The sequence below is a fragment of the Myotis daubentonii genome, chromosome 5, assembly GCF_963259705.1.
Source record: "Myotis daubentonii chromosome 5, mMyoDau2.1, whole genome shotgun sequence".
In the NCBI taxonomy this organism is placed as follows: Eukaryota; Metazoa; Chordata; class Mammalia; order Chiroptera; family Vespertilionidae; genus Myotis; species Myotis daubentonii.
This window is the reverse complement of record NC_081844.1, coordinates 28,181,659-28,193,962: the sequence shown is the minus strand read 5'-3', so window position 1 is coordinate 28,193,962 and position 12,304 is coordinate 28,181,659. Positions and strand designations below refer to the sequence as shown.

Below are 12,304 nucleotides of genomic sequence, written 5' to 3'. Positions count from 1 at the left end.
ACTTGTTTGTATCTTCCTCTGTTTCTTTTTTCAACATCCTATAGTTTTCTGAGCACAGGACTTTTACCACCTTGGTTAAGTTTATTCCTTGGGGCTTTTATTTTTTTATTGTTGCAATGATAAATGGGAATTTTCTTTTTAGTTTCTGACAGTTCATTATTGTGTATAAAAATGCCATTGATTTCTAGATATTAGTATTATATCCTGATACTTTGCCAAATTCATTTCTTAAATCTAATACAGTATTTCTTGGTGGAGTCCTTAGTGTTTTCTATGTACAGTATCATGTCATCTACAAATAATGACAATTTTACTTCTTCCTTTTATTTTTTCTTCTTGTGTGATCGCTGTGGCTAGTACTACCAGTACTGTGTTAAATAAGAGTGGTGAGAGCAGACAGCCCTGTCTTGCTCCTGATCTTAAGTGAAGTACTTTTCGCTTTTGCCCATTGAGTATGATGTTGGCTCTAGGTTTTTCTTATGTGGTCTTTATTATTTGAGGTATGGTCCTTGTATTCCCAATTTGCTGAGAGTTTTTATCATAAATGGGTTTGGGATTTTGTCAAATGCTTTTTCTGCATCTATTGATAAGATCGTGTGTTTTTATCCCTCATTTTATTTAAATGATGTATCACATTTATTTATTTGCAAATATTTCACCAACCTTGCATCCCTGTAATAAATCCCACTTGATCATGGTGTATGATCTTTTTAATGTATTGCTGGATCCTAGTTTCTAATATTTTGCTGAGGATTAACATTTATGTTCACCAGGGATATTGACCTATAATTTTCTATTTGTGTAGTGGCTTTATCTGGATTTGCAATTACAATAATGCTGACCTTGTAGAAACAGTGTGGAAGTCTTCCTTCCTCTTGAATTTTTTGCAATAGTTCCAAAAGGATAGGTATTAGTTCTTTGAATGTTTATAATTTGCCTGTGAAGTCCTCCAGTCTAGGACTATTGTTTGCTGGGAGGTTTTTTTTAAATAACTTTCAATTTCATTAGTTGTTATTGGCCTGTTCAGGTTTTCTGATTCTTCTGGTTGAGTTTTGAAAAATTGTATGTGTCTAGGAATTTGTCCATTTTGCTCCCCGCCCCCTCCACCACCACTGCCCTTGTGAAAGGCACCAGATGCAGGGTTCACAGGCTCACAGCTGGCGAGCGCTGCTGCTACCAATCGGGACTGACTGGGCATGAGCCCTTGGAAGGCACAGCGGAACCTAGATGAGCAGGAACATCAGGCAGGAGAGGCAGGCAGCGATGGACTGACAGTTTGGGCCTGATCCCTGCTGGCCACCCAAGGGACCCCACCCGTGCATGAATTCATGCACTGGGCCTCTACTTAATAGTATAATTTGACTTACTGTGGATTTTATAAGCAACTTAGCACCAGGGCCATGTCATCATCAATGGTATAATGTGAGGACTTTAGAATTTCCCCACATGAGAGAAATGTGAGGTACAGGAAACATTTAAGAGGCTATTAAAATAGACCTGGGGAGGCCGAAACCGGTTTGGCTCAGTGGATAGAGCGTCGGCCTGCGGACTGAAGGGTCCCGGGTTCGATTCCGGTCAAGGGCATGTGCCTGGGTTGCGGGCATATCCCCAGTGGGGGGTGTGCAGGAGGCAGCTGATCAATGTTTCTCTCTCATCAATGTTTCTAACTCTCTATCTCTCTCCCTACCTCTCTGTAAAAAATCAATAAAATATATTTAAAAAAAAATAGTCCTGGGGAGAGATGATGGGGACCTGATTTAAGCCAGTAGCAATGAGATGCGTACATTTTTTAAAGAGGTGTATTAGTTTCCTCTTGCTGCTATAACAAATTGCCATAAGTCTACGGGCTTAAAGGGACTTACAACCTTAGAGAGCAGAAGTTTGACATGTATCATCAGGGCTGCTTTCCCTCTAGGAACTCTGGAGGAGAATCTTACTTTGCCTTTTCCAAATTCTACAAATCTCCTGCATTCATTAGCTTGTGATGCCTTCTTCCATCTTTCAACTCAACAGTAGAACATCATCAACTCTCTCTAGCCCTCCTGACTTCCTCTAATAAGGACCCTTATAATCACCCAGATAATTCAGGGTACCCTCCCCATCTGAAGATCCTTAACTTAATCACATTTTCAAAGTGCCTATTGCCATCCAAGGTAACATATTCACAGGTTCTAGAGCAGTGATGTCGAACCTATGACACAGGTGTCAGAGGTTACACGCGAAATCATTTTTTTTGGTTGATTTTTCTTTGTTAAATGGCATTTAAATATATAAAATAAATATCAAAAATATAAATCTTTACTTTACTATGGTTGCAAAGATCAAAAAATTTCTATATGTGACATGGCAGCAGAGTTAAGTTAGGGTTTTTCAAAATGCTGACACTCCGAGATCAAAAGGTTCGCCATCACTGTTCTAGAGCTTAGTACATGAAAATGTTCAGGAGGTTATCCAACCTATGACAGGATATTGTGTGATTTACAATTTGCCAATAATTGACCCATAAGTCTTGAGTTGAAAGGTGGAAAAGCTCTCTTGCTGATTTTCTTTGAGCGTGACCATCTCCTGATACTGGCTCACATAGCGATGAGGCCACACTGGACAGGTGAGCTTTGGTGGCAAGTGACATATAGAGAATCTCCTGATTCATCTGAACCTAGAAGAGCAGGGGCTCAGCTGTGCACTGGTGTTGGGGGGCAGCCCCAGCAGGTCCAGGGGTTCCCAATGGTGTGGACAGAGTCAACGAAGAAGGAATGACAAGGAGACAGCGTTCAGTTGATCAGCATAGCCAGGTTCTCTCTTTTTCTCTCCTTTATTGTCCTGTTACAACTGTATTTATAAGCGTGACATAATGGTACGTTTTGGGTCATCCCTCAGCCTTCTACAGTTTCTGGTTTCATGTCCATAGTTTCTTATCTGACCATTGCCAAAAAACCTGTCTGTATCTAGTTCTGTTGATTTTAATCTTGTCCAGGTTAATCTCTGTGTTCCATTATAAGGGCTATTCCAAGGTCCCTATTCTACTGCTCTACTGATAGGCTACAAGGAAGTGACTGAAGAAGATTATCCTACCCAGTAAAGGTTATGTCCTCCCAGCCCTGCTGCTTGCCTTCCCTGGGACTGCCCTGTGTCGGTGGGTCTCCAGGGGTTTAGGCTTTGGTGCTTTCCCTGGTGGGCAGACCCCTGGGGATGTGGGCCCAACACGTCCCAAATTTATTGCCAATAGTCTTAGTCAAAGTTCTTCATAAGTAGTACACGGTATTTCTGTAACACTAGGGAGTTTTACCGATTCATTCCCCTCCTCAGTCCCGTCAGTGCCCAACTCCAGAGAAACATCCCACCTGGGGAAACAACCTTTCTCTGGGAGGTGGCCCTGGTTAAAACACATAGCACTAAGAGGGGGAGCAAACATATTAAGAACAGTATGCCATATACACCAGGTCCCTTGAAACATATGCTGTGCAGATGTTTCTTCCCTACAGCGACTGTGTCAAGTAGCATGGATGGACCGGCTTCCGGCACACTGGCACAACTGCAAGTAGGGGCTCAACCTTCGTGAGGGTTTCCTTTCAGATTATCAGCTTTATTTTCTCAGACTGGTTACCTCTACATAAAAAGAGATTGGGAGACAGGTGTTCTAACAATTCCCATCTGGCAACTTCACTACATAATAGAAACTAGATGTATTTAAGCTCCTTTGTGTTAAAAAAAAAAAAAATACTTAGAAAAAGATTCTAATTGGCACAGTCATATCTTCTTTCCACGTTGGTCAACCTACTGTAGTCAGGACACAATGTTACTGGCAGACCCCTCAGAACCACATTTGTTTACTCAACTTATCAAACCTATTTTCACTGACTATTTACTATATGTCAGTCATTATTTTAGACTCAACTGCCACAGGATTAAAAGAATCAGGAGTATGGGAAAGTGCAGGCTGTCATATTAAAACCAGTGGTCTTCATAAACCTCACTGAGAATGTTACATTTGTGAAGATGTTGAATAATATTAGGTGAGTGCACATCTGGGGATACAGTGCCCCAGGCAGAGGGTGAAGTTAATACCAAGACCCTGAGGTGGGAGGTTGCCTGGAGGCAATGTGGCTGCAGCAGAGCCAGTGAGGGGAGCAGAGCAGCTCAGAGGAGGACAGGCATCAGGGGTCATCCTGTGAGTCTTTCTCTGCCACTGAAGGGCTTTTGTCTTCATTACTCTGAGTGACTGGGGAGTCACTGCAGGGATTTGAGCAGACACATAAGATGGTCTGACTTAGGATTTTAAAAAATCATTATGGCTGCAGGTTGAGCATGGATGGTAGGGTGAGGCAGACTGCTTGGACCAGCTTATGCTATGCAGGTGTGATACTGGTTGTTAGGACCAGGGTAGGGATAGTAGTGTAAGGGCTGGAAGTGGTCAGTGTGCTACATTTTGAAGGAGGAGCCACCAGAATTTGTTGTCAGTCAGGGTGTGAGAGAGGGGAAAAGCCGAGAATGTCTCCAGGGTGTGGGGTTTGATCAACTGGAAGAATGGAATTGCACCCACTGAGACAAGGAGGTCTGTGAGTGGAGCAAATTGGGAAGGAAAGAGAAAGTAGAAGTTGACATTTTGAAATGTCCAAATGGAAACATTCTGAATAGATAAATACAATATTATTTTACTTACGTACTTTACCAAGAGTAGTAAAATTCATAGACAGAAAGTAGACTGGAGTTTGCCAGGGTTCTGAAAGAGTGGAGGAATGGGAACTTAGTGTTCAACTGAAGCATCCATCTTATCTAAAAACTGCTGTTTTAAACTTTAACCCTGCTATTTTGGCTTCTGTAAATGCTTGCTTGCTTAAATAATAAGGGAAGTAAGACTACTCCCATTCCAGAGAGGCCATAAACTATGCCCCAGACAGAGTTGTCAGTGCTGGCGCCAGGCCAGGCCTTGAGATATGGTCTCATGGTCCCTACCCAGCACGCAGGCCTTCTTTCTCAGAAGGCCCGGAAGTCTCATTCCAAATTTGGCAGACAAAAACCTGGAAAATGTATAAATAGAGAGAGTTTCCTCCATGTTGGGGTGGGAGGGGGGGGGTGGGCACAGAATTTGAAAGACACAATTTTCTCTGGGCCTGCACAGAATTTAATAACAAAATGTAACACCCTTTCTCTAAGCGAGGCTTGGTTTTTCTCCCGTCTTCTGTAACACAAAGGAAAAGTTCTTGAGACACATGGTGGTGATGGTTACATAACACTGCCAATTTACTTAATGCCAAGGGTATAAACTGTACACTTAAAAATTGTTAAAATGCTACTGTAAGAAAGTAAAATACTTAGTTTCTGAGGCTGTCTTCCTTTCAGCCTGCATTTCCCCCATGGTCTTCAAACTCCTGCTATAGATATGCTAATTCATTAGAGGAATTCCCTTTGAGACTTGAGATTTTGGAAGAATAGCCCCTTGCCAGAAGGTGCCTCTCCCAAGGAGATGGGGAAGTTGGTGCAAAATAGTGAGTGTTTATCAAACATCAGCAGGACTCAACAGAGAGATTTAGAGATTTCTTGCTCTTCCTCAGATCCCTGCAGGTGCCCAGAGATGTCTGCTGCCATTAATCACCTCTTGGCCCTCCCATTTTCCTTCCCTGATTTAAAAGAAGCCTTACCTTGGGGCTGGGGGAAGATGGATTTGAGGAACCTCTAAGGCCCCCACCTTCCCAGTTGGGCACCATCTTGATCAATAAACCTTTCCTTCCTCCAAACTGACATTTTGAATATTGGCCTTTTGAAGTGTTGGGCACATTCACTTTTAAACGGGTAACAGTTCATTTTATGATATATAACTTTAACCACAATAAAAATATCAAAGAGAACAAAATAATGAAGAGAGATGAAGCCCTTTAAATTACTCTAGTGATAGGATTGATTTGTTATTTGTGGTGGGCCCCATCAACAATACCTGATAATTTATACTAATGAGATGATTCAAGATGGAAATTGGTCATGCCAAAAAGACTAACCAGGTAAATCAAGAGGTGGGGCTTTGGGCCAAATGATGCCAGCCCAGTGGGGAGGAAAGCTGGAAACTGTGTTCAACCAAATGGGCAATAATTCAATTAATCACATCTAGGTAACAAACAAAGCCTCTTTAAAGCCTGGATACTGGAGCTCAGGTGTGCTACCTGGTTGGCAAGACTCTGAGTATTGTGTCACATTGTGTCAGACTTCATGAGGAAAGGACAAGAGGCTTTACATATGGGATGCTTCAGTATTCCCTATGTCTATCTTCTTTTCACTAGTTCTAATTTGTATTCATTTTTGTTTTGTTTTGTTTTATAAATTTTTTTTCTTTATTGATTAAGGTATTACATATGTGTCCTTATCCCCCTATTGTCCCCCACACACACACTCATGCCCTCACCCCCCTGGTGTCTATGTCCATTGGTTAGGCTTATATGAATGCATACAAGTCCTTTGGTTGATCTCTCCACCTTACTCGTGCCCTCCCCTACCTTCCCTCTGATGTTCGACAGTCTGATCAATGCTTCAATGTCTCTGGATCTGTTTTTGTTCATCAGCTTCTGTTGTTCATTATATTCCACAAATGAGGGAAATCATGTGATATTTATCTTTCTCTACTGTAATCAAACTGTAACCATACATACAACACTCTCCTAAGTTCTGTGGCTCACGCTGGTGATTCTTCAACCTGAGGAAATGCCCTCATTCTGAGTCACTTGAGCAAATTATTGAATGTGAGTGAGACCCTGAGTTTGTGGCTCACTGGTATGAAGTGAGGATGGCCTTGGGGACTTCTGAACTTGTGGCTGGTGTCTTAAGTCAAAACAGTCTTGCAGGGACTGTTCCCTCACACGCTGTGCTTATGCAAACTCTTTGTAACAAGGAAGGGCAGTGGATGAAGTCAAGCCAAGTTGGAGCCCCTCAAAGGCCTCCTAAAATCACCAGGAAGGTCTGGGTTGAGGATGATCCCTCAGAGTTGGCTGGTATTGCTGACCAGATGCCAAATGTCATGGCATGTGAGATGCTTCAGAAGGAGGCATGACCTTGGTTACCATGGCTCTCTGCAGCTGAGGCCGGTCCCTATGGGGGCTGATGTTGAGGGCTAAGTGGTACACCAAACACGTGGGACATGTCCCTCATAACTAAAAGGATATCTTTTCTTTTTATTGTGGTAAAATAACATAACATAAATTTACCATCTTAAGCATTTTTGTTGTTGTTGTTGTTAATCCTCGCCAGAGGATATTTTTCCATTGATCTTTTAGTGGAAGAGAGAGGGAAAGACAGAGAGAAACACATCGATTGATTGCCTACTGCACCAGCCCTACCAGGGCCACAGGCCAGGGAGGGGCCTGCGACCAAGCTACAATCTGATGATGAGAATCGAACTGGGAACCTGTGGTCTTCAGGCTGATGTTCTATCCACTGAGTAAACCCAGCTACTGCCCATTTTAACCATTTTAAGTGTTGAGTTCAATAGTTAAGTACATTCACAGTGCTGTGAAACCATCACCAACATGCAACTCCAGAACTTTTTTTATTCACCTTGCAAAGTAAAAGTCTTTATTTCCCAATTAAACACTAACTCTCTATTCCCTCTTCCCCCAGCCTTTGGCAATCAAAATTCTACAGTATGTCTCTATGAATTTGACTTCTTTAGGTACCTCATATAAGTGGAATTATACAGTATTTGTCCTTTCATCTTGGACTATGTAATTGATGGAGGAGATGTTACATAGAATGGAAAAAATTATCTGGATAATTGGGAATCATACATCCAATTATCCTAAGAAAGTCCCAGTTGGTAACTACTTATTCAAACTCAGTATTAATACCATCCCATTAAAAGTTCAAAATACCCTTGCATGCATACAACATTGAATGGTAACCTATTTTATCAGAAATATGGATAAGGTCATGAATCAGAAAAAAAAAGGATAAATAGAGAAGAATTATGGGGAAAGTACAAAAAGAATAAATAACAACAAAGAGAGAGCTATCATTTGTTTTTAAGAATGGATGCCGAAACCGGTTTGGTTCAGTGGATAGAGCGTCAGCCTGCGGACTGAAGAGTACCAGGTTCGATTCTGGTCAGGGGCATGTACCTTGGTTGCGGGCACATCCCCAGTGGGAGATGTGCAGGAGGCAGCTGATCGATGTTTCTCTCTCATCGGTGTTTCTGGCTCTCTATCTCTCTCCCTTCCTCTCTGTATAAAATCAATAAAATATATTTTTAAAAAAAAGAATAGAAACAAGACTGCTCATGACCAAGAATCCTGGTTAATGCATAAGTAAAATAAGAGGGGTAGACTGAAATATGATGTATAATCTAGAAGGGGTTATCACATAATTTGGGAGTCCAATACAATCTCTCAATTCCATTATAGCTATTCTAAGAGGGAAAATTGTGTGAGCAGAAAGCAGGAAGCCATATAGATACCTATGAATTGTGTGACTGCAGATTCAGAATATCTGGTTGCACATGTTTGATTTTGCTGCTTTTTCCAGTCTATGAATCAAAAATGATAGCACAGGTGTAGGGATCAGACTATTCTTCTGATCATCCTCCTTAGGGCCCTCTTGATGTCTCTGTTCCTCAGGCTGTAGATGAAGGGGTTCAGCATGGGGGTGACCACAGTGTACATCACTGAGGCCACCGCATCCTTCCTTGGGGAAGATGACACAGCTGAACTGAGGTAGACACCAAGGCCTGTTCCATAAAATAAGCAAACAACTGACAAGTGAGAGCCGCAGGTGGAGAAGGCTTTATGTTTTGAACCTGCTGATGGGATTCTCAGAATGGAGGACACAATTCTATAGTAAGAGAAAAGGATCCCTGAGAGTGGGACACCACCAAAGATGGCTCCAATAAAGTAGATCAATATGTCATTGGTGGAGGTGTCAGAACAGGCAAGGTTGAAGAGTTGAGAAGGGTCACAAAAGAAATGAGGGATTTCCACATCTGCACAGAAGCTAAGTTGTGACACCATCAAGTAGTGCAGCTGGGAGTCCAAAAGGCTGAAGAAATATGACAACAGGACCAACAAGCCACAGAGGCGGGGGCTCATGATGACCAGGTAGTGTAGGGGCTGACAAATGGCCACCAACCGGTCATAGGCCAGCACAGCCAGGAGTAGACTTTCCAAACATCCAAAAAGAAAAATAAAGGTAACCTGAGTTAGGCAGCCTGCATAGGTGATGGATTTGCTGTGTGTCTGGAGGTTCAGCAGCATCTTGGGAACTGTCGTGGTGCTGAAACTGATGTCAGCCAAGGACAAATTAGAAAGGAAGAAGTACATAGGTGTGTGGAGGTGGGAGTCAGACATGACAGCCAGGATCATGAGTAGGTTCCCGAGCATGGTCACCAGGTACATGGACAGGAACAGCCCAAACAGAAGAGGCTGTAGTTCTGGATCATCTGAGAGTCCCAGGAGGAAGAATTCTGAGCCACGTGTTTGATTCTGTGGTTCTATGCCTATAGGACACATTTTGAAAAAGAAGAGAGCGCTAAATAAATGAGACAAGTGTAGAGGCGTCCATATTTTGGACTCAAGCAATTCAAAAATACAGTATTTACACAAATACAGTATGAGGACCACATACCCTCCTCACTTATTGCCTTCAGCAACATGACTATGTTGTTAACTCTTTTTAGAACTCTTTCCTTATTGATGTCTGGGCTATTCATCTGTTTCTATATACAAACACTTTAGAGTCACTGGGTCAAAGAATATTGGAGAAGAAAGGACATGTTGAGGTAACAAGTCCATGAGCACATCAAAATATCAGCCCTAAACTTTTGAAGGAAAAATATGGAATGAGATATATTATTTTATAAGGCAAATATTATAATTGAAAGAAACTAAGAAGCAGTTGAAAGTACTTTATCTCACCCAAATGCAGTATAAGAAGTTTCCTTATTTTAAAATATAGTCTAGAAAGAGCTTAAACCACATTAACTCTATTCTAACCGAAAATAAAATGTTCATAATGAGATAGCATTTTGACATGGCAAATATCTTTAAGGGTTTTCATCTTTATTTGTTTTTTGACATCCATCTTTCATGGAGATAAGTGCTCACTCAAATGGGTGGGTTGTCTGACAAAAGTCCCTCAAATATAACTCATATATAAATATTTGGTCTGGTAGACCACATATTTTGAAAAAGATGTGTGTTTTTTGTTTTGTTTGTTCGTTATCTTTAATATATTTTTACTGATTTCAGAGTGGGAGTGAGAAATAGAAACATCAATGATGAGATAGAATCATTGATTGGCTGCCTCCTGCACACCCCCTACTAGGAATCAAGCCCACAAACAGGGCATGTGCCCTTGACCAGTATCGAACTGGGGACCCTTCAGTGGGCAGGTCAATGCTCTATCCACTAAGCCAAACCAACCATGGGGGAAAATATGGTTTTGTTAAGTGAACAAAATCATACAGCATCACTGATCCCGAAGATGATAGCAATTTACAATGCCTCAATGGTTAAATAATAACTAACTTTCATGAATACTCTGTACTTACTTTTCTTTTTTGAAAGGTTATTTTCTATCAGTGATACACAAACCAAGAAAAACATCTGAAGTTGAGTTCATACTGTTTTGGTTTATAGAGGATGAGTAACACTTCTTAAATTTGTCTCTAATCAGAAACATTTGTGACGGGTTAATTTCTCCTCAAAAGTAACCATCCAATGAACAGCGGAGAAATTTAGGGCCAAAGATTCCTTAATCTTAAAGTTGGCTTTCTTATGCCAGCTTCAGAGCTTTCCAAGTCAGTTCTTCCTTACAAAGGGATTGCATTTCTCCTAAATCAGTCCCCTGATGGCAACTCGGATCATTTCTCTTGACAGGTCAAAACATGAGGCAATTAGAAAATATTACTTTGTCAAAATATTTATTCTTTTGTGTGACATGCTAGATTTCTATGTGTATAACTGATCACTTCTATTTTATAAACACTGCCTAAATTTACATTCACTATATCATAAAAAACTATTTTTGCATTAAAAAATGATGTAACTTGGGAAAGATCAAAAGGAAAAAGAACAAAGACCACTATTGCCAACAACTGGGTAGTTTGCTCCTCTGTAAAAGGGGTATATTAATTAAACTGACCTTATAGGGTTGCTGTAAGAAATAACATTGAATTATAAGTATAAAATATTAAACTCTGGTTATCAATGCAAGTTGATCATTATAATTACCTATCCATCTTTTAAGCTTAATGATGGGCTGGTCATAACCTAGAAACAATTAAATCAGAATTTCTACACATAAGTGTTTTGGATATGTTAACCTATAGCCAGTGGAGGGAACTATTGCCAGGCTATTTATAAATGTTGTATTAAGTTATCAATTATTATCAATACCATTTTACCCATTACCCATATAAAAATACAAATATTTAATAATATGTGCTGAAGAACTCATATTTATTATTGATAAAACTTGAAGTTATTTTGCTATTTCTGCATGGTCTTCTCCTGCGCTTAGTTGTCCGAAGGGAAACATTGTCATGGATTTGCTGGATGCATTATCTTTTCAGTATTTTTATAATGTTAGCCTTACGCTATGTATACATAAGCAGTTTTCATGAAAACTTATCTAAATACTCTCATGTTACACATATTGCTCCCTGAGTTCTCATTTTTACCACAGAATTGCATTTCAGGTCTCTCTGTGAAATGCATACATCACTTTCAGCACTTTCAATGATGATTAGTATTACCTGATGGATAATCATTTTCCTTTTCAATTTTTTAGTATGCCAGGGCTAAGAAAATTCTTAAGTTCCTTTCCACATCAAAAAAAGTGAGAATTTTCTAAAGATATATTTAAAAACATATAATTGAGTGAGTTGTAAAAATTGATATATGTGCCATTTTACTATCAATTACCTATACTTGTTTTCCCAATAGAAGACTGAGACAAAATCAACTACATGCTCTGATTGCCAAGGTATAAAGTTAGAAAGTTCCCTGATGTCTGACTAGCAAGAATCTTCATGATAGAGCCCCAGGAAAATGCGCATCTTGTACAGGGAATTACGTTTTCATATCTCGGTTTTACAAAATATGCTGAGAAAAGCATTGCTCCTCGTAGGAAACCTATGATCCACAACATTAATGTATTAAAGGTCCCAGTAAACTACTTGATACATTTTTTTAAATTGATTTTTTATAGACAGGAAGGGAGAGGGATAGAGAGTTAGAAACATGGATGAGAGAGAAACATCCATCAGCTGCTTCCTGCACACTCCCTACTGGGGATGTGCCTGCAACGAAGGTGCATGCCCTTGACTGGA

At 40.4% G+C, this 12,304-nt stretch overlaps 1 protein-coding gene across 1 annotated transcript; it reads right to left on the bottom strand.

Annotated features, from left to right (window-relative positions):
* Positions 1 to 8,427: 8,427 nt before the first annotated feature.
* Positions 8,428 to 9,518, bottom strand: LOC132234186 (olfactory receptor 7E178-like). The gene has a single exon (XM_059695227.1). It carries the CDS (start codon positions 9,480 to 9,482, stop codon positions 8,538 to 8,540), a length of 945 nt encoding a protein of 314 aa, XP_059551210.1. The 5' UTR covers positions 9,483 to 9,518; the 3' UTR covers positions 8,428 to 8,537.
* Between the last annotated feature and the right edge of the window lie 2,786 nt (positions 9,519 to 12,304).

Excerpts from the sequence above, each read along its gene's own strand:
- LOC132234186 (XM_059695227.1), bottom strand. The coding sequence starts at position 9,482 with ATGTGTCCTATAGGCATAGAACCACAGAATCAAACACGTGGCTCAGAA.